This window comes from Ziziphus jujuba, chromosome 3 (assembly GCF_031755915.1).
Source record: "Ziziphus jujuba cultivar Dongzao chromosome 3, ASM3175591v1".
NCBI classification, from domain to species: domain Eukaryota; kingdom Viridiplantae; phylum Streptophyta; class Magnoliopsida; order Rosales; family Rhamnaceae; genus Ziziphus; species Ziziphus jujuba.
In genome coordinates, this window is record NC_083381.1 from 33,091,094 (window position 1) to 33,118,804 (window position 27,711).

General features: G+C 31.5%; 1 protein-coding gene, 1 long non-coding RNA gene and 1 other non-coding gene across 7 annotated transcripts; 2 read left to right on the forward strand and 1 right to left on the reverse strand.

Moving 5' to 3' along the window:
* The first annotated feature begins 1,306 nt into the window (after positions 1 to 1,306).
* On the forward strand, positions 1,307 to 3,230 carry LOC112489774 (uncharacterized). The gene is made up of 4 exons (XR_009638493.1): positions 1,307 to 1,452; positions 1,978 to 2,108; positions 2,579 to 2,730; positions 3,183 to 3,230. It is a non-coding gene; the product is annotated as an uncharacterized LOC112489774 (long non-coding RNA).
* A 12,849-nt stretch (positions 3,231 to 16,079) lies between these two features.
* Positions 16,080 to 19,489, forward strand: LOC125423143 (uncharacterized). 5 transcript variants are annotated; one of them, XR_009638456.1, is made up of 6 exons: positions 16,080 to 16,369; positions 16,524 to 16,551; positions 16,818 to 17,102; positions 17,197 to 17,275; positions 18,427 to 18,742; positions 18,836 to 19,489. It is a non-coding gene; the product is annotated as an uncharacterized LOC125423143 (transcript). The 5 variants fall into 5 exon arrangements; XR_007241822.2 differs by having other exon boundaries at positions 16,535 to 16,551; XR_007241823.2 differs by lacking the exon at positions 16,524 to 16,551 and having other exon boundaries at positions 16,084 to 16,369; positions 18,836 to 19,023; positions 19,132 to 19,489.
* A 2,936-nt stretch (positions 19,490 to 22,425) lies between these two features.
* Positions 22,426 to 27,586, reverse strand: LOC107433397 (probable disease resistance protein At4g27220). The gene is made up of 2 exons (XM_048477066.2): positions 27,445 to 27,586; positions 22,426 to 25,686 (listed from the first exon to the last, which is right to left on the reverse strand). The coding sequence occupies exon 2, from the start codon at positions 25,682 to 25,684 to the stop codon at positions 22,799 to 22,801; it is 2,886 nt and encodes a 961-aa protein (XP_048333023.1). The 5' UTR covers positions 25,685 to 25,686; positions 27,445 to 27,586; the 3' UTR covers positions 22,426 to 22,798.
* Between the last annotated feature and the right edge of the window lie 125 nt (positions 27,587 to 27,711).

The following is a 27,711-nucleotide window of genomic DNA, read 5'->3' on the forward strand; positions in this document are numbered from 1 at the left end:
TGCAATATTTTGGTTTCATATATAAATGATTCTGTATTTTAGTGTCCATGTCCAAAAAGAAATTATGTATTTTAGAGTGTTTGAATTATAGGACATGATATTGACACACATGAACTATTGATGTGATCATACTGTAGGGGTTAAACACCTTAAGTAGCGCATGCTATTTATAACAAACAATATTCTTCTATCATGCCATTCTCTCTCTCGCTCCTTTTTTTTTTTTTTTTTTTGATTGTTGTTGTTTTAACAACAAAAGTAGCATTTGAGAGTTAATTAAGAATACATCTTAGTTGCTTTGTCACTTCTTCTAATGCATAAGATTTCGAAATAAGATTTCTTCGAGTACTGTTGTTGGTTAACTACAATTATAATCAGTTTGTTTGCCTAGCATTTATACTAAAACGGGTAGAAGATTGCTGGCATAACAAAGGAAAATGGATAGATAATAATAACAATAACAATGAATAAACAAGTAAATAAATAAATACTATAAGATATTAAAAATGGGAAAAAAAAATGATTGCTTATGATTTTTTCTTTTATTTATTTATTTTTTGGTTCAACATTGTTTTTGTAACAATTCAAACAAATATTATTCATGTAAGTCATTTGAATGCTTCATCAGTCCACATAAATTTTAGCTTTTATAAATTTACTCAATAATAAAAAAAGAAAATCTTAAATCTGATAAGAATCTTAATATGAAAAAACAAAGATCGATTTAGAACAATTAAGGAAGTAAATATTTAGGAGCATATTTCAGTTTGATTTAGGACAACTTATGGATTATAGAACAAAAATACGTAAATTAACAAAAATACTCAGATTAAATTAACAAAAAAAAAAAAAGAAAGAAACAAAGAAAGTGTGTTAATTTAGAAAAGCAAGTGAGAAAGAAAAGAGGAGAGCAACTTACTGATCAATTGCAGAAGCAAGGAGGAATTATAATTTCCAAAACTGATGGGAGGAGGAGAGGAAGCAATTGGGAATATGTTTTGATTTATTGAAAACCAGAAGTCAAAATCAATCTGAAGGACATTATATAAGGAAAAAGTCTTTATAAAGGGGAATTTGGCCCAATACCCTTGTTTTAAAGGCTCTAATGAAAACTACCCACCCGTTTCCAACCTTTTTTGTTTTACCCTTCTATTTTCAAATATCCCCATATTACCCTTTGCAAATGTGAAAAGGAAGAATGAAGATGTAAGGTTACACCATTTTTCCCCTAAACGGAGCACGAAGAAGAAGAGGAAAAGAAAGTGAGAGAGAATGGTGAAGTGCCCTTCGTTCTGTCATGCCCTTCTCGGTCTTAGCCTCAGAGTCGACGAGCTGGTCTACAACAAACTCCTCCTTCCTCTTATTCTTCTGCTTCTTCTTCTTCTCACCACTCTTCCCATTCCTCTGCTTCTCACTGACTCACTGAGACAACTAAAACAATAACCTCATCAGGTGACGATGATCATTCAGCCCCCTTAAATCTTCTTTTACTTTTTGTTCCGTTCAGTTTTTTGGGTCGGCTTTTACTTTTGTTTTTATTAGCTGTTCTGGAAATTTTGTTGATTATTACAATTGAAAATATTAAGCTAATGGATCTTATACATGGGATATAGTAATTATTAATTACTGAACTTGTTTTTAGAATGCTATTATTTTTGGGTTTTATTATTTGGGGCCAAAATCATATGCATTTTAACTGTTTGTTGATATGTTTTATTGGGTTGCGTGTGTGTCGTAGAAATTATATAATGCTTTTGCTCATACAAATGAAGAGAAAATTTTAGTAGTGAAGCTATTCCATAACCTATTCTGTTAAAGTCTTGGATGTGTCTATATGCTCAAATCTTCCTAAGATCTTATTATTGGCTATTTCCTATACGTCAATTACGAATTTCAATCTCCAGTTCCTCTAATCTAAGAAAATTTTATCATATATAAATACATGATATGTTGATATATTTTTAATTGGTATTTTAGGATGATGGATCTGTTATATGTATATTTTCTCTTTCTAGAAGTAATGCCCAAGATGGACATTTAGCTGCTGGTCGTAATGGTGTAAAGCGCCTCAGAACTATAAGTTCTCATCTGTTTTACTCTTTGATGTGGTTAGTATTTTTCTTGAGAAAGTTCTTATTCTCTTTGGTTTCTTGGATTGGTTTAAATATTCTTCTATTTGCAATTTTCAATATTTTGGTTGCTACTTTTTTGAATTTAGATATTAGCAGATTGATGCATTGTGGATTTTCTTGTCACATACACCTATCAAAATCAAACAGCGAATTGATATGAAAGATTCTAACATCCCTGAAATTTGAAATCCAATAATCTGATAAAATTTAAGTGTAATATTTTTGTAAAAAAATGTTTAAATTTTTGATTTTATCAAGCATTAACTCAACATGGTTGTTTTTTTAGAGTCCATAGATTTTGTTTGATAGTATGCCTATTTTTCTAAAGCTTTAATACATGTTTTGTTTCCCTGTCTAGCTACTTTATCCTTCTGTTACTAGCCTTCTGTAAAGGAATTTTTCTGCATTACCTACTAGTATAAAAAGGTCACATTTGTTCTTTTCAGGTCAAACAACCAAATATTTTATCATTCCTTTATAGTATGGAGACTAAAACTTTTTGTGGTAATACGACAAAGGTTGCTATCTATATTGTCATAGAGCCTGTTGTTCCACTATTAGAAAAGATCAAGGAACTAAATTTGGAAGGTACATAAAGGTATAAACAATCTGGTCTTCCTGGTTGATATTGGTTGTTTGATTAGATTAATCTGATTGCATGATACACTTAATTCTTCTTGTGCTAAAAAATGTTTAAGGTACTTGCATTAATGGTGATAGCATATGAAGAATCTTGGAGAATTTAAAACTACTCTTTGACTTTTTCTTTTGAAAATGGGAAATCTAAATCAATATTAGCCACCCGCTTAGTAGGTTATTGGAAACTCTTCCTGGCCAACTTGGTTTCTTTGATTCATTTAGAGAATATGTTCTATCAGTGTGATGTTAACTTTTGTTTTAGTGCTTCTCTTTATTTAAAAATTGAAATTTCCATCTAAATGCAAACAGTAACACGTAATATCTTTCGGTTTCTTTGTATGATTGCGCATACATAGGACGTGTGCCAATCTTGAACAATTTTGTAATGATCCTATTCAGAATGGTTTTCAGTGGTTTGGCTAGGAATATAGATTGAAGAAAATGGAGAGGAAAGTGAAGTAATAGAACTCGACTACAAAAACTATTGTCAAATATTTGTTAAGGCTGTTGAGTGTTTGCACTGATGCCTTTTAATGTTTTCTCCAATATAGTTTTGTCCTACAAACAATTGGAATTCTGAAGCTGTTGTTAATTAGATTTTCTATATCTATTCTTCAAGTTTTTGAGTTCACTTTCAGCTGTTCCTTTGGTAGCTTTAGTTGGATTTGGGCTCTACGAGTTAAGTTTTCCTGGGGTAGTGTTATTCTGCAGCATTAATCATGGTTTACGAAGTGAATTGTTTAGTGATATTGTTTTCAATGCCTTTCTTTGAGTTCTATGAATGAGTTTTTCGATTTAAAGTATTTGCATTCGTACCGCTTCATAACACTTAATATCCAATGTAAATGCACTTTGTTTTTCCTTTATTTTTTTGTATCAGCGTGCATTTTTCTTTCTATTTTTATTTATATTATTATTATTACTTTAATATCTTTTATTCAACTAAATTATTCTTGTGTCAAAGAGATACTTCACAAATATTGTTCTCCATTTTATTTGTTGATTATTATCTTCTTGGGGACATATTAAATGTTTTATATGAGAAGTCTACTTGCTGTTGATGTTTTATGATATCTAAATATCCACAGTTATAGTCTTTAGTTAACTTTTAATGCTTTTATTATGTGATTACTGTGTTTAATATTATATTGGTTGATATTATATTGGTTTTGTTATAATTTAGCAGTTTTTTTTCCTTGCGTTAGAAGGCATGGTCTACTATAATTATCATGAGGAGGAAGGGCAATACTCGAGTTTGTAATGTTTTTGAGCTGTTTTGTTTGCAGACATGATTGAAGAATTAATCAACAAGGGGTATGAACGTCGAAATAACGCAGCTGCAATGCAAACTCTTGTTACTAATTGGTTGGAAAATATCATGCAAGAGCTCAAATAATGGCAGCGGCTTACGTGTTATTCCATTTAACTTATACAAGTTTCAAATTGTTGGCTATGGCATGTTCGTTGGAGTAGTCAACTTAGAAAATAAGACATGCTCATGCAAGGAATTAGACATTGATGGATTTCCTTGTGTCCATGCAATTGAAGCATGTAAGCATCGACATATTTCTCCATATATCCTTTGCTCGGTGCATTACTAAGTTGACTCATTCTGTGACGCATATTCGGAAACCATATATCCACTTGGAGATAAATGTCAGTGGTATGCTCGAGATGATGTCATAAACCAGCTTGTACTTCCACCTAAGATTGGCAAACAGTCAGGAAGACCAAGAAAGAAGAGGATTCAATCTCAAGGAGAGGAGCATCTTCAATATAGATGCGGGAGGTGCAAACAGGTTGGTCACAGCAGCCGATCATGCTCCGCCGCCGTACCTCTTGATAGCACTAACAACCAACAGCACCACTGAAACGAACACCCATCAATCGCATGATGCTATATTCAGACAATGAGGCCATGTTATGTGGCATGCGTGTGTATGAAATGTAGTCAGGAATGCAATTAGTTGGTCAACCGCGTAACATGTGTTTTGGCGTAATAGACGTTGGCTTTATGTGTTCTTTTATTGTCAAATTCATCTGTCGTATTGTTTTGATAACATATCATTCCATCTTCAGTTTTTGGTTCAGTTGTTTGTATGTTTCTTACTATTGCATGGATGATATTACTGCCCAATGGTAATGACCAATGCATCATCGGTAATTGACATTTGTACACCGTCGTAAAAGACTCACAACAATTCCATCCGGCAACTTCAATCATGTATGTTCCAACCAATAACATGCTAAATGTAGCATTATTAATGATAAATTCTGGCAAAGTAAGTGATCAAACGGCATTAAAAAATGAAAACGTTCAATTTGTTTTTGATTAAAAAATACCGAAGGTTTCGTCGGTAATTACCGAAACCCTATGGCAATCACATTTTACCAATTTTTTGGGCCCCACAAGTCCCCTAAGGTGTGTTGAATGCAAAAAAATGAAAAATATGGATTCTAAAATTATCCTAAGGAGAGAAAATCCCAAATTGCTTAAAAAGTTCTCAAATTTTGCAAAACAATTGGATGTCTGTATTCCCTCGGTAATTCCCGAGGAAATCGTCGGTAACCCACAAATACCCTCTGGAAAAATTACCGATGGTTTCGTCGGTAATTCCCGAGGGTGTACAGTCCATAACATTTTACCAATTTTTTGGGCCCCACAAGTCCCATAACGTGTGTTGAATGCAAAAACATGGCAAATAGGGATTCTAAAATTATGCTAAGTAGAGAAAATCCCAAAATTTCATAAAAGTGTATCAAATTTTGCAAAAAATTTGGATGACTGTTCACCCTCGGTAATTCCCGAGGAAATCATCGGTAACCAACACATACCCTCTGGAAAAATTACCGACGGTTTCGTCGGTAATTACCGAGGGTGTACAGTCAATTACATTTTACCCATTTTGTTGGGCCCTACAAGCCCCATAACGTGTGTTGAATGCAAAAAAATGAAAAATATGGATTCTAAAATTATCCTAAGGAGAGAAAATCCTAAAATTGCTTAAAAAGTTCTCAAATTTTGCAAAAAAATTGGATGACTGTATTCCCTTGGTAATTCCCGAGGAAATCGTCGGTAACCAACACATACCCTCTGGAAAAAGTACCGACGGTTTCGTCGGTAATTACCGAGGGTGTACAGTCCATCACATTTTACATGTTTTTTGGGCCCCACAAGTCCCATAACGTGTGTTGAATGCAAAAACATGCAAAGTAGGGATTCTAAAATTATGCTAAGGAGAGAAAATCCCAAAATTTCATAAACGTGTCTCAAATTTTACAAAAAAATTGGATGATTGTACCCCCTCGGTAATTCCCGAGGAAACCGTCGGTAACCATCCACATACCCTCTGGAAATATTACCGACGGTTTCGTCGGTATTTACCGAGGGTGAACAGTCATCATATTTTTTTGCAAAATTTGAGACACGTTTAGGAAATTTTGGGATTTTCTCTTCTTAGCATAATTTTAGAATCCCTATTTTGCATTCAACACACGTTATGGGACTTGTGCGGCCCAAAAAACTTGTAAAATGTGATGGATTATACACCCTCGGTAATTACCGACAAAACCGTCGGTAATTTTTCCAGAGGGTATGTGTTGGTTACCGACGATTTCCTCGGGCATTACCGAGGGTGAACAGTCATCCAATGTTTTTGCAAAATTTGATACACTTTTATGAAATTTTGGGATTTTCTCTACTTAGTATAATTTTAGAATCCCTATTTGCCATGTTTTTGCATTCAACACACGGTATGGGACTTATGGGGCCCAAAAAATTGGTAAAATGTTATGGACTGTACACCCTCGGGAATTACCGACGAAACCGTCAGTAATTTTACCAGAGGGTATTTGTTGGTTACCGACGATTTCCTCGGGAATTACCAAGGGTGAATAGTCATCCAATTTTTTTGCAAAATTTGAGACACTTTTATGAAATTTTGGGATTTTCTCTCCTTAGTATAATTTTAGAATCCCTATTTTGCATGTTTTTGCATTCAACACACATTATGGGACTTGTGGGGCCCAAAAAATTGGTAAAATGTTATGGACTGTACACCCTCGGGAATTATCGACGAAACCGTCGGTAATTTTTCCAGAAGGTATGTGTTGGTTACCGACGATTTCCTCGGGAATTACCGAGGGTGAACAGTCATCCAAATGTTTTGCAAAATTTGATACACTTTTATGAAATTTTGGGATTTTCTCTACTTAGCATAATTTTAGAATCCCTATTTGCCATGTTTTTTCATTCAACACACGTTATGGGACTTGTGGGGCCCAAAAAATTGGTAAAATGTTATGGACTGTACACCCTCGGTAATTACCGACGAAACCGTCGGTAATTTTTCCAGAGGGTATTTGTTGGTTACCGACGGTTTCCTATGGAATTACCGAGGGTGAACAGTCATCCAATTTTTTTGCAAAATTTGAGACACTTTTATGAAATTTTAGGATTTTCGTGTATTTGTGTGTTCGTGTAAAACCGTTTGTTTGGTTTTTTGTATTTGTGTGTTCGTGTAAAGACGTTTAGAAAAAAGTTGATTTTTGTTTGGTTTAAAATATAATAGGATATGTAAGTAATTTTTTTTTGTTTGAAGGTTACAATGGATATTAAGGGGTAGAACAAAAAAGATATCAAGTGAGGGGGCAAAAATCATTAACCTCGGTCCTATGAGGGTATTGGGCTAAATTCCCCTTATAAATATCAAAAATGGAAGTCCAAACCAATGCAACCATCCAGACGGAGGAATTGGGCCGAATCCAAGTGGACAGTCGATTGGGTCATGTTACCCTGTGTTATTTTTGGGTAAATTCTTTGCCAAATATCTTTACGTTATAAGGAATTTCTTTGAAAATAAAAATGTAGAACAAATACTCATAAACATTTACAAGGAAAAATGTATTTTATAATATTTTGGTTTCATTATGTGAATCATTCTTTATTTTTAGGATCCACCTGAAATTCAGAACATGATTAATACGTGAAATTATTGGTACAATAATATTATATTGTTGGAGTTAAACATTTTAAGAAGTGGCGTTTAAGTGTTATTTGACAAGCAATATTTAAATTTTGTGTTTCATTTTTCCAAATTTCTATTTAACAAATATTATGGTTATTTGAAAAAAAAATAAATAAATAAATAAACTACAACAACATAAACACTCTTCCATTCTTCCATGATATCATTCTCTCTCTTTCTCTCTCTCTCTCTCTCTCTCTCTCACACACACACACACACACACACAATAGAACTTGAAGTAATTCATGTACCTTTTTACTTTGACTCTTTGCCTAGAATTTATAGGAAAATGGAGTGAAGATGTTTGGAATCCAGCAGTAGCTGGAGATGCATAACAAAGCAAAAGAGACAATAAATAAAGACTACCTTATGAGAATAAGAATGAAAAACATTGTTCAATTTTTCCCTCTATTTTTTCACCAATATTGTCTGTAATAAATCAATCGAAACCAATATAATCCAAGTCGGTTATTTGGACGCTATCATTTGTCAAAATCAATATTTAGCTCTTCCAAGAAATTTAACATGAGTAAAAGAAACATATATAACTATAAACAAGTTATGTAAGTGTGAGTTTAAGATTCCAATTTGATTAGAACAAATTCCAGGGCAACAGAACAAAAGTTTGTAAATTTTATAAATGGATTTTGGGTTAAATGGACTTTATTATTTTCTAGTGTTGGGAGGGAAAGTTCATTTTAGGATCTCTCTCTCTCTCTCTCTCTCTCTCTATATATATATATATATATATATGTATATATTTGATACTTTTAAATTTCAAAAAGTTGCATTTTCGTGACAAACCATTAAATTCATCCCTTTTTTAATCTAAATTTTATTTTATTTTTTATATTTATTTTGTCCACGAAATAGTGAATTTTGGGTTATCTTAAGATGAATTAAAGATACAAAACTTAAAAAAATGAGAAAAAAAAAAACAAAGACGTAGAGTGAAAAAATGGATGAACTTAACTGTTTCCTAACATTCAACAATTCATCACTAAAATGCAACCCTTTGAAATTAAAAGGGTATTAAATGCCAAACAAAATAAATAAATAAAAAATGTAGGGACCCCAAAATGAAACTTTACCCAAACTAAAGGATAGTAAGTATCCATTTGGTATAACTAATGAAAGTAAATCTTTTACTTGTAAAATTTTATATAATATATTTTTTTGAAAAAAACTTTTATTGAAAAGCTAATAAGGTTTTAGTTGTAAATTAAAAAACTATATTAGATACTCATTGGATAACTAAAAATGAAAAAACTTTCTAGAGAAGCTTAAAATTTTGGGTTTTACTAAAACAAATTAAAAAGTTGTTAGTTGGTCTACAAATGCTTATTGACTTTTACCAAACATCTTTATTTTTTGACTAAAAGTTTTTTATCATCAAGTAGAGCTTTTGGGCCAAAAAAAATTTATCAAACAGATTTAAAGTATTTTAAAGTACTATAAAAAAAAAAAAAAAAAGCTCAAAATTTGAGTTTCTTTAAAACAGTTAATTTTTTTTTTTTTTTAAACAGATTGTAAAGCATTTTTAACCCATGGATTTTTGTAAAGATAGTATACAGCAATTGATAGATGATTGAAAATATTACACTAACTTCGCTAAAAGATTAACTAATCAAACTGATAAAATTTACAATTAATTCTACAAACATAATCTACTAGTAGCCAGAATTCATTTTAGTTATGTACATGATGTATTATGAAATGTGTATATGAAGACATAAAACCATATTAAACTAGAAATAAGATTATCTCTCGCAAAAAGGATTAAGACAATAACAGAGACTAACATGTTTTTTTTATTATAGCACATGCTACAAGAGTCCATTTGTTTCTATGATCAAATTATAAAAGGAGACAAAAAAATAAAAAAATGAGAGAAACATTAAAAATCATGAATTTATAGGACAAAAACTGAGATTTTATATTTGTTAGACAAAAAATTTGATATGCATAATTAATCCATATCCTAATACCTTAAACTTTTAGAATCATTACTAATTAAAAATTGTATTAAAGCTGAAAATTCTACAATCGTTACATTAACTACTCATTTAAAGAGTCAACACTTAGGACTTATATATAATAAACACGGGATCAATGATAATTTAACAATATTTTATGAATTAGCATAATATATATATATTTTTTAATCAATTAGCAAGCTTGTGCATCAAAGTTCATAGCATAAACTATTTTGTTTCATTCATATAAAGACAATGCAACAACTAAAAATAACCTGAAAAGTGAAGAAAAAAGAACGTTCATCAAAAGGGCACTTGCATTTATTCCTCCAAACTCCTGATCATAAACAGACAAAAAATTGATACTGGTTATTTCTCAAAACCAGAATATGATAGAAGTATAGCAGAAAAGCGTGATCTTCAAAATCTAAGTGAAAGAATATCCGGAAAAAGAAAAATAGAAAAAGAATTGAACGCATAACATGTTGAGGTTCATTCACATTTGCATGGACCACTACCTGTAGAAGACTAGCAGTTTGTAGGAGATTATGAGCTGAAGCAAATTTAGAGTGGAGCTCTGACTTCGATTTCAATGCTGGATAAGAGCATCAGCTACGGATAATTATTAAAAGAGAAAGAAGACCACCAAATGGGAAGCAAAATATATGGCTTTGTGAGTCATGGAAGTCCTAGTTTTAGATGAGAGCAACCAGAACTTCCATTGGAACATAACCAACAAAAATTCTTGTAGTTTTTCAGTACTAGTTACCCTTTGAACTTTAAACCAATATTTCCAACAAATCATATTAAAATAAGTCTTCTGTTACCAAAGCCAAAATCCAGAACAGACCTAAACATGAGAATGAGAAGTTCATTAAAAATTACATTATAAAAACTTGCAAAACTATATATGAAATCATGAGCTTCTTCCATGTCTTACTTCTAAGAAAGCAATCCTAGGCAGAAAAACTCCAAAATTATTTGGAAGTGCTTTCTGGACTTGGAAGCAATTGGATACAAATTTGGCACCCTTTTGGTCATCCCTTTGACTTCTCTGCAATTCTGTGAAAGCGTCTCAAGCTTGAGATTGCCTGCATGGTGATCTTTCTGGTGCTACTCGATTTAGCCTCAAGCATATACCTTGATGAACAGAGGAATGCACCCTGCCTCACCAACCAGCTTGTTCATCTCCTACTGGCTGCAAATCTGACAGAGTTGCTGAAATGGTAGCTTGTTGTGCACCAAGTGTTTCAGGATTCAGAAACATGAATCAAATAAGTAGGAATCCAATAGCAACCAATACTTGCATTGGGGCAGAACCAACCAAATTTCTCATATTTATTACTTGGCACTCTGAATTTATAGTTGTTTCCAAACACATATCATATAAAAATAAGTATTCAGTAACCAAAGCCAAAATCCATAATAGTTCTAAACATGTTATGTTAATAACGATTACAAAATAAAACTAGAAATTGAGGTATAATTCATTTAATATAATACTAGAGAGACAAAGAAAAGGATTATTCATTTGTTTTTATTTTTATTTTTTTTATTTTATGGATTATTCATTTTATTTTATTTTTTTATTTTTTTATGGATTATTCATTTGGTTGTTAAAGGAAAAGAAAATGGAAATTGCATTTATTCCCTCGGGATTCCATACAAAAGAAAATACAAATCACTTCAAACACACAAATGCGCGCCATTGAAAGCTTCAGAAAAAGCTTCAAGAAAGCAGCATAGCATAACTGATCAATGCTCCATACGATTAAACCCATGAATGAGAAATAAAATGAAGAGAAATTCAGACATTGCTCTAAGTTATTGCTAAGAGATTGACGCAACACATTTCACAAAAATAAGGATATATATTACAAAGTAAAAGACATTGCTTTAATTTGAGCTTCTCTAATCTCATTCCATTATGCAGATTTTCTCCTTCTGTTATCTAATAATATTTTCTTCATCAATGGAAATACAATAATTATGTGAGCCATTTGCACCAAAGAATCACAACCTGCAGTATGTCCATGTGGATATAAAAGCATCATACAAGTTAACTGCATATAAAGCAAATAACACCATATTATTTTCGGGGAGGAAAAAGGTACTGATGGTTGATTCAAGTTAATCATAACAAAAATTTCCATTGGTAACCTCTCCAACAACTCTAGCACATTTATTAAATGTTTTCGTGAAGAAATACCCCATTCATGCATTTGTAAATTAACCAACGACTTGTTACTCCATTCGTAGGCACTAAATATATCAAATGATGGGATAAAATTGTAAGTTTAGATAATAATAAAATTGTAAATTTATAATTGGACTATATAAAATTTATAAAATTTGACTATATTACAACCATAACTTCTCAAATTAAAATAGGTAGACTGAAAATATAGTCAACTTAAAAATTCTTTTCAACTGCCAAATGAGGATTGGCTCGCTTTTTCGCTTTTGTATTTGGTAAATTTGGATAGGTTTGCTTATAGGGAAAAAAAAGTATATTAATCGAGGATGATTTTTTTTTTTTTTTTTTGGGTAATAAATTAATTGAGGATGCTTGAAATAGAATAAAGATGGCATGCACAGATTCCGATAACAACATAGATGAACAGTTCTCAGAGTGACGGTGTCATCTTTTTTATGGTGGCTTATCCTTTGTTTGTTTCATGTTATTTATTATATATATTTTCTTTTTCTTTTTTTTTCTTTTTTTTTTTTTGATGAAACATATTATATATATATATATATTTTTTTTTTTTTCATCTTGGGTTTTGTACGTACATATATTTTGCTAATATTGTTTTTTTTTTTTTCCTTTTTTTGGGATATCATCATATCAGTGGATCTACGTATACACCCCCAGTGTTTGGACAGAAATCTTCCCAAAAAAAAAAAAAAAAAAAAGCCGCAACAGATCCATAGTCCGTTTAATAAATTTATTTTAAGTTAGTTTTTTTATTTCATACATATATATATATATATATATATATATTAACTAAAAGAATCAAATTCAAATATACATAAATAATAAATGATTATGTAAAGGGATATCTTCTTCCTTAAATTATATTGTTTGTGACACTTTAATACCTAAATTATTTTTTTAACAATTTCATATTTAACGTGTTCATCCAAATATTTAAGTGAACATGCATGTTCCTGTCACATGCCCATTTTATAAAGGCTTTAACGATCATTTCTACTTCTAAGATGGTCAAGCTTGGACATCCAATAAAAGTCAGTGTTCTCAACATGCCCTCCTCCTCTTATGACCTCAATTATGATGACTTTAACGACTCCATAATATCAGATTTCAAATCATCTTCGATCCCTTAAGGATCTTTGGAGACCGTTGATTAGGAATCGTTTTGGAGAGCCTAAAACTTTGAACGACAAGTTGCTGACGAAGGTGGTAGATGTTCAAGATGGCTTGGGTTCCCCTTTCAGCCTGTTGACTAAGCTGCGACGATTTTGACTACTGTGGTGAAGTTGCGATTCTTGCGAATGTGTATGGGGGTTATCCTACACAACGCAGGTTAGTGTACTTGTTGTGGTAGAACTCTAAAAAAGCAACAAAATTTGTTTTTGAGCCTTGGATTGGGCCGTAATTACTTTCTTACCTTATATTCTATTTTTATTTGTATTTTTGTTAAATTTTAATAATATTTTTCATACTTTTAAACGTAGATTGATCCAAGGCGTTGATACAGCCTCAACTTACATTATTATTATGAAGAGTACTAGTGTAAAGTTGATGCATTTTAGCCATTTGTTTAATCTACAAATGAATTTTCTTAAAAAATTGGTTGGAAAAGTGAAACTTATACTTTTCTAATGGTTTGGTCTTATTAAGTTGTGAAAATATAAATCTTATCCAAGAAAAATCTTGAATTGCTCAAGTTGAAATGAGATTTCATGAACCAAAATCCTAAATTGCCGAGACTAGATCTTTCAACTTTACTACTCACCATCTCTGTTGACAAAACCAACCGACAAGCTCGAATAGAAGGTCAGCCGAACCCACTTGTGAGCTGTGAGACCAAGTAAGATCCAAACTCTGGTGGAGAGAAAGATGTCAAGAGAGCACCACTGAACATGTGAAAGAGAAAGTTCTTCAGGCACAGAGAGGCATGCTTAAAATAATGACTTTGAATGCCCTTATAAAATGGGTATATGATGGCCACGTGCATGTTTAGTTAAACATTTGACGGAATTAGCAATTTGGAATAGTGGTGCACACTTCCAATTAGTTCAGGGATGAAATTGTCTAAAAAGAAAAAGTTTTAGGAATTGTCATAAACTATATAGTTTAGGGATTTTTAATAATAATATCTCTTATCTAAATGGTCATTTGTGCACATGAAGTTGGAGAAGAAAAATTATAAAAAGAGGGATTTTATAAAAAGAAAAATTAATTTTCGGTTTTTGTTTATTTACTTTTTCTTCTTTCTTTCAAACTTGTAATTAATTATTTGAGAAAAAACTATTATATATGAAAAAAAAAAACAAAATAATAATAAAACAAGAAGAGTAAAAAAATGAAAAACTTGCTAATTACATCATTTTTGAAAGTTTGGTGCTGCAAGTAGTCCCAAATGAAAAAATGAGTAAAGAAAATCATTAAATTTTGTTGAAAAAGGTATTGTATCCATTGAAATGTTTAGCTAGTTCACCTTTGATGCTGAATGCTGATGTATTTTTGGCGTTGAAACATGGCATGAGAACTGTAAAGCCATGCTATTTAGCAAAAACTATATCCTCCATGGTATATGTCATCTTCATATTTTTTAAAAGTTTGGTGTTGTAACCACAATAATAACTGAGATAATAAAAGCTTTACATATTTGTCTTTTAGTCCAATTGATTCCAGTGTATGAGATTTCTAAATATTATTGTTGGTTATTAGAATTAAAGATCCGATTAATTGTTTGTCCAGAAGATACAGAAAATCTATGAAAGAAACTTATTGGAATCCTACATTAAAAACGCATAGGGAAAACAGGAAAAATTAAAAAAAATAAATAAAATATACGGCATGAGAATAAAGGTAAGAAAGGAGAATATAAAAATAGTCAAAATGACATATTATATCGGAAATGCTAATGGCTAACCATATCAATTTCTTAAGCTCATAAATGTTATAAATTATCATTTTTATTCAAAATTTTCTATAGAAGCTGAAACATTCATAAAACGAATTTAATGAGTATTCATTATATACGTGTAAAGTTCAGTTCCATCTTTATTGGATTGATTTTTTATTTTTATTTTTTTTGTCTCTTTAAAGACATCTCAAGTCGTATCTTCAATTTGAATTATGCTAGTCCAATTATTAAAAAAGGGCTATTATTTACTTATTTATCTATTTGTTCCTTTTTTTTTTTTTTTAAATGAAAATCTGATTATGAAATCACTACTAGAAAATGATCATTTAGCGACGAAATGTTTACCAACGGAAAACAATTTTGTCGCGAACGAGAACATTTACCGGCAAACAAAACATTTCTCGGTAAAAATTATGCTTTTGGCGACGAAAAATAAAAATCGTCGGAAAATATTATATTTTTACCGACGAAAACATAATTTGTATTAGACCAACTTTTACCGACGAAAAATAAAAATTGTCGGCAAAAACATAATACCAACGAAATTAAAATTCATCGGTAAAAGTTTGAAATTTTACTGACAACTTTAAATATTGTCGGTAAAAAGATAACATATACCGACCAAATTGAAATTAGTTGGCAAAGATAATACCTTTTAGCGACGATTTGAAATTTTCTCGGCAAAAAATTAACATTTACCTACAAAATTAAACGTTGGGAAAGTTATGCCTTTTACCGATGATTAAAAATTTCCTCGGCAAATGTGACTTTTGCCAACGAAATTTCACAATTTTGTTGGCAAAAGTTGTGGTCTTTTAATTTGAAAAAATGTATTTTTTGAGGGGGAAAAAACCACATATTTAATTTTTTTAATGTTTGTTTTGGATTTTTGTGACATGTATATGTAAACTTTTTTGGGAAAAAAAATCCCACATATCTAATTTTTTTCATCTTTATAAAAGGCTGATATTTATTTTCATATTTGTGGAAGTACTGATGAAATTTTTCCAACAAATTTTTTTTTTCCTCGGCGAAGTTACTATTTCCGACAAACTGGTAAATTTTTGACGGCAAATGGTTGAACTTTTAGTAAAAATTTTTGGCGCATCCCCCTCCCGCCAGACCTTTTTTTTTTTTTTTTTTTTTTTTTTTTTTTTTTTTTTTTTTTTTAGCAAACCTCCCGCCAGACCTAAAATTGGAAAATAAATAACAACACAATTAATGAATCTCACATACATTTTTCTAACTTTGATCTCTTTCTTTTTTCACTCCATATCCATTGCATCTCTTTCCTGCTCTCTCTCTCTCTTTTTTTTTTTTTTTTTTTTTTCTCTTCTATAAATATTTTGAGGCAAAATCCTTGTCCACAGCAAACCCATGTGCCCAATCCATTTTCTTCTTTCAAAATTTTGTGGTAAATCTGGGTTGAAGCAAATCAGTAGCTCTCTGCATCTCGAAAGCTGGAAGCAAATCAACAGGTTCTCTTTGAATTTCTCTTTGATTTTTTGTTTCTTTTTTTGCCGTTCTGTTTTTTTTTTTTTTTTTTTTTCTGCCGTTCTGCAGAAAATTATTTGCTCTTACCCCCCTCTCTCTTCTCTCTCTTTCTCTGTGTCTGTCTTTCACTTGGGGAAGGGAGCTCTCAGAAGCCTCTGCTATTATTGTTAGTTTTCTGGTTCTCTTTGCTTCCCATTTCCTTCTCTTTTTTCTTTCTCTATCTCTCTCGGTCTTTCTTGCAGATCTGCCATTTGTTTGCGAATTTCACTCCTAAATATCATTAGGGTTGTGAATTTTGCAACTTTTTAATTTGGCCCTCAGATTTACTGAGCGACTCTATCTTTCTCTTATTTTGTCCTTGAGAAATACTACCGCTAAAACAAAAAAAGAAAAAAAAAAATACTGATGCTTTTTTCTGTTATAAATATGCAGCAATCAGGCCATGTTAATGCCCTTATAAGAAGATTAGGGCCGACTCTTTCAAAGGTTCATTGCATAACGCTCTGATGCCTAACTCTTTGTTCGAAAATACACATTGAACAAAGAAATGGAGTTGAAACGTATTACAGAACAAAGACAGGAAGTACGATCAGTTTTGTCTGAACCATCTGTTCGATCACTTGAAGATCCTTTTTATTGGATTTTTGCAGATTCGCTTCGTCAGTGGGCTGACAATGTTGCTCCACCACAAGAAAAAAGTTTTTTTTTGATGTCAATGTTAGTTTCCCATGGCAACTATACTGTCTTGGCTACTGGTTTTTAATTTATTTTCCCCTTTTTTGCAATTGGTTGACATAGTATTTACCTGCAGTGTTCTTGAGTCTTGACAACACTTCCATCCAATGCTTCCATGGAAAAGTACCAGTGTCGAAGGTTACCTCTATGAAAAGGTTCTCGGCTAAAGCTTGGACTATGTTATTTTCAAAGGCATGTATTCATGTAATACGTATTGACTTTGCTTAAATTTGTCTCATGCTTTATTTGTCTTTGGACATTAACTTTGTTGCAGATTTTAATTAAATTTCTTGAGGTTTAAATTATATTTACAGAAGTATTTTTTCTGGAAATTTTTTATTATCCTTTCCTGTTGCTTTAATGTATGCCATTTGATTTCGTTATGTTGAATGTTGTGAAACATTAGACCTCTAGGTTAGGAGTTATTATGCTAGTGCCTACTAACTTTACTGACAGGAATAGCAAACTAAGACATTTGTATTCATTTTCATATGGAGTTGGATGATAGGAAATTGCTCCAGGAAAGTTTCTAAGAGATGCAGATGTAAATAACTTAAGTAATTTCAGAGGAAAAGCATTTTTTTGAATGGAAAAGTTAACAGAAGTTACAGAACTATTAGAGTTACCATGATAATCTTTACCTAAAAGATGTCACCTTGAAAATGTGGGTATTTTGGAGCGAAGCTGCTAATATTTGATAGTCATTCATTTTTGGGTGTAAGATAAAGAGCACATTCTTCATTTTTGGATGTAGGTCATGGATTCTTCTGTAATGGTACATTTCGCAAACCCAGTATATTGTTGATTTCTGCCATTTTTTTTTCTCCTGTCTTTTTGTCTGTTTTCTGTGTCTTTTTTTGCTCCCAAATACTGAGGTTCTCTGTCTTTCTCCTCTCTGTCTAGTTACTGATATTGTTTGACATATTGACTTTATTTAAAATAAACATACACATAGATAGCCAAATGATATATAGCTTCTACAGTATCAGCTTCAGTAGCCATTTTTCATGAAGAGCGAGTTGAATCCAAAGTGAAATAGCATGAAGAAGCTCTGTTTCGATCCAAAATATATTAAAACCTGTTTTATTTCCTTTTTTTGTTGCTGAAAATTCTTGTAGCTTTAAGCTGAACTTTTTGGGATGCAAACTCTCTCTTGTTTGAATTGGCCCTTTGAGTTGAACCAAAAAGTAAATAAATAAATAAAGAAAGAAAACAAACAAAAAGTTTTAACTGCTAATGCGATTGATTAACATATGTTTCTCTTTGGCCAGAGTTTAAATTTATGGTTTACATCTATTTCTTAGAGCTTCCAGGAGGTAGTCCCTCTGAATGCTGGAAATGTGCTAGGAGTGGAAGATACGAGACCAATTCCAAAATGGGAGGCAATCATTCGAAGAACTCTGAACAAATCCTTAGAACCTGAAAGCATACACAAAAGCTATAGTGCCCCACCCTCTCCAGTGTTAAGAACTTCTTCTGTTGCTGATGTACTTGCAGATGATATTGATCCGTTAGATTTAATGAGTGAGGAACCAATCGGGACCGCAAATTGTTATGATCTCGAAGGAGATGATTCAAGTAAAGTAATAGGTGCTGGAAAGAACTTAGTAATTTCAGAGAACGTGAGATTCATTTTAATATATGCATTGATTAATTGTTAAACATGCTTCCCTAATGTTACTTGCTATCTTAGTAATCTATGGTTGTTGTTGCAGGGATTTTTTTCTGTGAGCATGTCGCTTTGTTAATCACGGTTGTGCTTTGTTTGTTATCATTTGACCTCTGGTCAGAAGGAAGGTGCTGAACAGAGGTGTAACTCAGATGTATATGAAATCATACGACGTACCCATTTTGCATCATCTGTCTTTAACGTAGATCAACCAACAACAATTCCTTCACATGAGTAAGCAGATTAATTGATGTTAAAGTTGCATTTACATAATATCATTTTTTCTTTGTACATTTTATCTGTTGAGAAATGAATTTATGATGATTAGAAACAACGGTACAGTTACTTGGTATGTGTGGTGACACAAGCGATGACCATGAAGAAAGAAAATGTGAAAATAGGAGTTGTTTCTTTAAAGATACAATAAAGTGTATTCTGAAATTATACTTTATAAAGTTTTATATTCGTAGGAGATCCGAAAGGAACCAATATGAAAGATGTTTAAAATTTTGTGTGGCTGAGTGTTAGAATAACAGTTAACCAAGGCTCACGTATTGCTGAAGTGCTAATGCTTATCCAAGCTATAGTTACTGGTCATCTTTATCTTTATCTCTGTTTATCATATTTCTGTACAGCTGAATGTAATCTGTATCAGTATATTCAACATCAATGAACAAGTTGAGACCCGATTACTACACCAGTATTCATTCTTTCACTGAGTTAGGAGATTTTATATGTGCATTACTTGTGTTTGTCGAATAGATAAAAAAAATAATAATAATAATAAAATAATATTATATAAAAACAGAGATTGCATCTGTCTCTGACATTTGGAGATTTTGCAGTATTATGTTCTCTTTTATTGTTCATTTTTATACATATAATATGGATTGTGATGGTTTGGGGATTTGAATTATTGTCTCGATATATAAATATATATATAGAAACAACCTTTTATAGAGAGGCAATCAATATTTTTTATTTTATTTTATTTTTTTTGTGTTTATAAGTCTTTACCGACGAAATCAATACTTCGTCGCTAAAATCATCTCTACCAACAAACAAAAACTCCGTCACTATCTTTACCGACAAAAAATCCTCTGTCGCTAAAACAGTTTGCGACAAATAATTTCGTCGCTAATTATATTTTCACCAGTTTTATGCTATATTTTGTCATCAAAACTCATTACCGACGATTTTAGATTAGTTGGGAATAGGTTTTTGCGAGGAAACCAAACTTTTGTTGGCAATGGGTTTAGCCGGCAAAAATTGAAATTTTGTTGGTAAATACAATTGCAAACGGGGCATAGGCGACGAAGTGGCCGACGAATTTATTTTTGTCGCTAAAACATTTACTGATGAATTTTAAGTTTTTGCCGACAATTTTCTTTTGTCAGTAAAAGCTGAATTTCTTGTAATGTAATCTTTATTTCAAATATGTAAGATACACTTTTTCATTATTATTATTATTATTAAAAGAGTGGCTGAAGTTGAGCATACACTACTCATTAGATTGATTAATTTTACTACAATATACAGTAGGAACATTACTATATCAATATTGTATGAATTTTCCTATGTTAATATGAAGGATCATCATTCTCTGAATAAATAACCAACAAAATAATTTTAAAAATTGTGAAACATGTACCAAATTGTTAATTAATCACCATAATACAACCATGAATTTAGATGTGTGACGCTGTAAATTTAATATACTATATGTTACAAACATATCATAGAATAAAAAAATCGGGATGCATATTATTCTTTTAAAATTGCAGACAAAAAAGAATAATAAAAATTAAAATAGAAAATTTCTAGTTGCACTACCGTTTAAACTTTATACAGTTTCATTATTGATTTACATTTCTATCCCCATTTAAAATTACTATTAAAGACATTTATTAACTAAATTTATTTAAATAATTCTTTATACAGTTTCATTCTTCTTCTCAAATAATAAGTTACATATATCCATCTAAATTATACTCCATTAAAAATTAGAGTTGCAGATACAATAATTATGTACAAATTATGGAAGCCCAAAAATATGAAACAGTAAGATATATTTAGCTTTTTCTTTTTTCTTCTTTTTTTCATTTTGTGATAATTGTTTTAGTTTGGATTCTTTCTTTCTATCATGTACCAATGACAAGGTCGACTTATATTTGATTCTGGTATGTCAAAATTCATCTTTTATTTGGAAGTTTAAAACTGAACATTTTTTAATTGTTCAGAAGTGTCCATCCGAATATTTTCAAGATGTTTAGCTTTTATCTATCGAGCATTATATATATATATATATACACACAGATATTAAATAACTTACGCTATGAAACATGCCCCTTTTTTTTTTTTTTTAATCATTGATGGTTTATATCTAATTGAATATAAAAAATATGCAGGATGAAAAAGATATAGATAATGAAAATGTTGGATTATATTAATATTTATGTTGACAATATTTTTGTTACCTTTGTTGTTGTTATAGTTTTTAATGGTACTAAGATGTCCAATGTTGCCAGTTGTTGATAAATTGTTTAAACATCGTCAAATATGTGCTCAATGATGGGAAACACCATATGCTTTCCAAACAAAAGCTTTCAAGGACTTAATTTCAGATGATGTAACCTCTTATGAGAAAATAGATTTAGACAGTCTATAGTTTTGAACAAATTAATTTGTGATTATGGCACTAAATGCAATCTCAAAATGATCTTTTTGTATTTTTACTTTTGGTGATTGATATAAAGCAGTTCCATTATAATTTTGTATTTTTATCTTTAAATAAAATTAGACCATTTAATTTTTCTAAATTTCGTTCGAACATTTACAATCGAACAATTTTAATATGTTCAAAAGTATACAAACAAATTTTCTAACAGTGTACAAAAGTTTACGATTGAGCATCGAAAAATGTACCCATGTGAAATTGCATATTCAAAAGTATACAGGTAAACAAAAGGATATTGTTCAGAAGTTCACAACCGAACATTCGAAATACATACAGAAGTTTATGATCGAACGCTCCAAAATAATAAATTATAATTTTGAAGATGTTCAAAGGTATACAAACGAATATTTTAATGTTGTACAAAAGTTTACGACTGAACATCTAAAAATGTACCCATGTGGAATTGCATGTTCAGAAGTATACAACTAAACAACATGATAACATTAAGAAGTTCACAACCGAACATTTGCAAATTTATAACTGAACGCTCCAAAATAATAAGTTATAATTTTGAAGATGTTCAAAAATGAAAATCAACCTAATTCAAAAGAGAAAGAAAAAAAAATATTTTAATGAAATTAATTTTAAAGGGATTGTATATAGTTATTTTAGAATTGTGAAAAGAATTTTTATTTGTAAAAGATATGTAATTTTGGAATGGTATGAATTAGGTATATTTTAGAAATAAATAATATTGTATTAAGTAATTTTATATTTTTTACACATTTAAATAGTAGTGTATAAAGAATGAAACTGTAAAGAGTCATTTTAGAATTGTAAAAAGAACCACTCATTAAAATATTGATTATTGCCCATGTATTGACGTTTTCTTCTTATTGTCATTTGAAGTTTCCAAAAAAAGGAAAGTAAGAAAAATTCAAATATTCATTGCTCTAAAATGATTGCTAAGAGACTGCAATACTCATTTCTATAAAACCAAAATAGAGAAGAAGCGTATGAAGAAAGCTAGATTTTCAAAATCTAGAATTACAAAATATTTAAAAAAAGAAAAAAGAATAACACGCATTTTTTTTTTTTAATTTTCAAAAAAGAATAACAGGCATGTCGGAATCTCACTACCCAATACATTTGCAGAAGAAGAGGACAAGATGATGATGATGATGATGATTAATGGTGAAGAAGAGCAACAGCTAGCTGTTTGATGAAGATTATGAAAGAAAACGAGGAATTGCAGTACTTATGACAGACCACCAAACATGTGCAGTGCTTTGACTGTCTTCACTTCCGACCACCCCACCATCTTAAAATTCCTCATCCTATGCGCTCACCTATGCGAGAATTGACCACTCTATAAGTTCCGTCATTTTGTACTCTATCTCCATTGAAGGACAGCTTCGGACATTGATATATATCAATCTTCTTCAGAGAGTCAAAAGCTATTTTAGTAGTACAAAATCTCTTCAATTTTGGAAGTCCGAACAACCGTAGCTGAGTTAATGCGGGGAGAGAGTGTATGATACTACTAGTTGCACTTACTGCGTCCTCGTTCTCATCATCTTCATCTTCATCTGATGCATCTCCTATTATTTCCACCATCTGGTGACAATTATGAACTGCCAATTCGACAAGGTTCTTAAGATTAGGTAGCAGATCACGCATGAACAACCTCTTTATTTTTGGACAATCATATAAAAAGAATCGTCGAAGAGAGGAAAACATATCAGGTTGGAGTAGATTTGATGATGCAGATGCACAACATCTCTCTGCCCCAATCAAAGCCCTCAACTCCTTCAAGTCATAAAGGTCTAATGAGTCAAGATATTGAATGAGAGGGAGGCTACAGCACGAACAAACAACATGTTCCATCCCTTGACAACTGCTAATTTCACACCCACTCAGCTTGGTTGCATTGTGCAATGACGGAATATCACATAAACTGGCAGTATCGTTGCAGTTTTCCATTAACAGATGTTGAACATCTTTAGGGAGCACAAATGACTCTTCTCCACCTTTGCTTTTACTTATCTTGCATCCAAATAAACGTACATCTTTCTTAGATAGTTCATCCTTAGTATCAATGTATTTTATCGTCCCTGTCAACGCCCTCATTGTCAACAGAAGTACATAATTATTGGGGCCCCCATTTTCTTCTCTCCATCTTACATACGTATTAAAGTCGCTCACATCATACAAGTAGCCTTTAAATGTTTCAAGCTTACTCAGCTCCACTATCTCCTGTCCTCTCACTTTTCTTGTGATATCTGACAGATCAAGTTGAGAGTCAATTGCAAGATATTGAAGACAAGATAGTTTGGATAAAATGCCATCTGATATCTCTTCTATTGCTGTTTCTTCAAGATTGAGATATCTCAGATTCAACAGCATATCCAAACCATGGGGTACTTCTGTTATATCTGTCTTTCTAAGGTTCAGCCTCCTTAATGCCTTGAGGTTTTCTAAAGAGGGTACATACTTCAATTCCTGACACCCTTCAAGCCATAGCGCAATTAGATTCACCAACTCAGAAATTGATGTGGGCAGATTTTTGATTCCCGTATGAGACAAATCAAGAACACTGAGCTGAGGCATATGACCGAAAAAACAATCTGGAATGATTTCTAGGTGGAAATTACGATTTAGCATCAGTGTTTTAAGTCTCGGACACTTTGGCGATATACTAGAAGGAGTATGTGATAAGAGATTATCCATTAAAGAAACTTTTTTAAGATCCTCTGCCCACTTTTCTTCTCCTGGTATCTCTCTCCATTGTTCTCCAGCTTCTACTAAAAATTGAAATTTAGCTCTTCCAATTTGGATGGCCATGCTTCTTACCAAATCATGCATCTTCACATACTTTTTCTCATCAAGCCAGTTTATACCAGCTTCCAATAAGCAGGCATTTTCAAGTTTGTTCAACACGGTGTGGCCCCTATCCAATTCCGCCTGCCTACTCCTCAATCCATCAGCGAATCCCTCATCAATAAAAAGCTCAATCAATATTTCTCTGTCGATGTTATAGTCCTTAGGAAACAGTGAGCAATATAAAAAACACTGTTGCACTTTTGGATCTTTCAATTGATCATAGCTGTATTTTAATACTTTAAATACCTTAAGTCCCATGTCATCATGATGCTCTGCCACTGAATTATTCAATTTTTCAAGTGCATCATGCCACTCAATTATGTCTTCCTTCCCCTTCATGGATCCTGCCATGGTAATAATCCCAAGAGGTAAACCAGAACATTTTTTGGTGAGTGACCTTGCAATGGCTTCGATTCCAGGAGAAAGTGCTCCGCCATGCTCAAGTTTATCAATAAATAACTCCCAAGCTTCTTTCTCAGAAAGCTCCCCCACTTTGATTTTTGCTTCACAACCTATCTTATCACAAACTTCTGATGATCGACTTGTCAAAATCAACTTACATTCATTTCTACCTAGAGGAATTCCCACCTCAAGATACGGTTCAAAATCTTGCCACACATCATCTAAGATGAGCACTAAGTTATTCATCTTTCTTAAGCTCTGTGCTAGATTCGCAGCCCTTTCCCTCTCATCATCATCATTTTCTAGTATGAGACCTGTTTTTTTTGCAATGTTACTCTGCAGTTTTCGAATACTAAAGTTCTGTGACACAGTCACCCATGAAACAGTGAAGTCTGGATGAGCAAGAAGTTCATTGTGAATAGGTGTAACCAAGGTTGTTTTACCAACTCCCCCCATTCCATATACGCCAATTTTTGAGACATTACCGCTCCTCAACCGTTCCCATACCACAATTTTATGTTGCTGAAATTTTTGACCGATTAATTTTGTTGTAATTAACTCAGTCTGTTGGTTGCCATGTACCTCAAGTGTAAGCCCCTTAGGAAATTGACCTTGCTGAATGAGTTCTGTCACTCCTTCTGTTAATCTTGCTATTTTTGATTCATGTAGCAAATGTGAAGAAAACCAGCTACTTTCACGAACTTGTTGCTCCATCATCTTAACTTCATTCTTTATGCTTGCAACATCTGTCAACCAATTTTCAACTACTTTCCTTCGTTTTTTCAAGGATAAGCGTTCCGCATATTGGAGCTCTGCCTTGACATCTTCTTCTCTACTCTCTAAACGGTCGCATTTCCTTTTTAATTTTTTCATCTTTTCATCAATGCCCTCATAATTTATTACTCTTTCTAGAACGTTCAATGCAGTGTCCATACCTAACAAAATTAGTGCATGAAGATAACTATGTGTGCTTGAAGACATAAAGCAACAATCCAAAATAGTCTACAATTCTAACATACGAATATTTTATGTGCTTAAACAGGGAAATGTTTAGCTCAAGAAAATCAACAGTTAGAAAAAATAAATCTTCTTATAAAAGAAAAAAAAAGACTGATCATCGACCAAAAAGCATCACAGTTGAAGGCCAATTAAACATCCACTACAGAATAAGAGACATTTTTATGGTGAATAAGCCATAAAAAAAATCAAATGAGTCTTCACCAAAGTGTTTCATCTCGTCAAATTAGAAGCTCACATTGATACTAATGTTAAGCAAAACATAAAACATTAATATTGATTCTAAATTAGAAGCTCATGCTAATATTAACGTTTCGTAACATAAAACATTAATTAATATTTATTCATAATGATATTGATAATTTACTATTCTTGTGTATAATTCACTATGAAACAAGCAAATTATGATGGAGATATATTTCTTATCAAAAAGGAAAATATAAACGAGCAAATATAAATGTGCACAGAGGATACACACACACACACACACACACACATATATATATATATATATATAAAGTTACATTAATCCAAACTAGTATATATGCATCACGATAAGCTTATTTAATTAGTAATACACTATACTCCATATATACCCATTTAACTATTTTTCTGTTTATTTTAAGTTTAAATTTTATTTTATAATTGCTACAAATTAGGACTTATCATTTTTATATTCATGTAGCCATTGTGTAGGTACGGACTAATTTTAATTTGATTTTGTTTTTATTAGTGTCTTTTTTTATTTTTTTATTGTTATTATTATTATTTCTTTTTTTATATTATGATATAAAAAAGGATATTTCATCTAGATTAAGGTTTGAATCTATATCTGAAGTTTTATTTTCAATGGATTTAATATTGAACCAAGCCTATGAATACATGACTTTTATTAGTTTGTTTAATGCTAGCAAAGCCATTTGTTAAAAAATAATTAGAGTTCGAATCGTAACTGATAAATAAAAAAGATAAAAAAAAAAAGTAATAACAAAGCAAAACAAAAATGAAGAAAATAGCATGTCGAGACAAAAAATAAAAATAAAAAAATCCTAGGCAATCTCTAGCTTTTCAAGATGAGGACTTAAGGATCATAATATGTTGGTTAATTTGAAGATCCTCAGTCAATCGGTCTTGCTCTCATACTTTAGCTAATATTATGTCCAATCCTAAGTTATTATTATTTTACCAAAACTAGTTTTTGATATTTGGTCCATAATATTTTCTTCTTTAAGCAACATCATCAGTGTGTCCTGACACAAATATCATATTTTTCTATTAAAATTTGGTTAGACTAATAATAGAGAGGCCATATATTTAAATCGCATCTTAATTTTTTTTAACAATAATAAAAAATGAAATGTTACAAATTTGGGTGCACGTATTAATGTATGTGTACATCACGGAGATGTGCATACATATAAAAATGAGTATTTTCCTTTTCTTAATTTTTTTTTTAATATTTTATCAAAAAAAAACAAAAAAAGAAAGAAAGAAAATAGAATAAAATAAATAAAGTAACAAAGATGCATGAGATCTGCACAAACCAAATGCCATTTAAAGCTCTATTCTTTCTTTATGGATATATTTTTTGTTTATAAATTATACATGCTAAAAATTAGTCAGATTAGATAATTAAAAAAGACAAAGACGGAGAAAGAAGATACGAACAAACTTACTGGATTAGAATGGATCTGCTTTGTCGGTCTCTTACTGAATGGCAGAAGCAAAGAGTGAGTTCTACTGTTCAGATATGATGGAAGAAGGAGGAAGCCAATTGGTCCGTAGATTGAGATAAGGTTCTTCGAAAAATCTTAATTGGCTCATCGGAAGTCAAAAGTCAACGTCAATGCCAAGGACCCGGTTTTGGTTCTTAGAAAAATCAAAAAAGCATCCAATGTAATTTTAACCAAATTCCCCAAAATATTTTTAAAAAATAAAAAATA

Excerpts from the sequence above, each read along its gene's own strand:
- LOC107433397 (XM_048477066.2), bottom strand. The coding sequence starts at position 25,684 with ATGGACACTGCATTGAACGTTCTAGAAAGAGTAATAAATTATGAGGGC.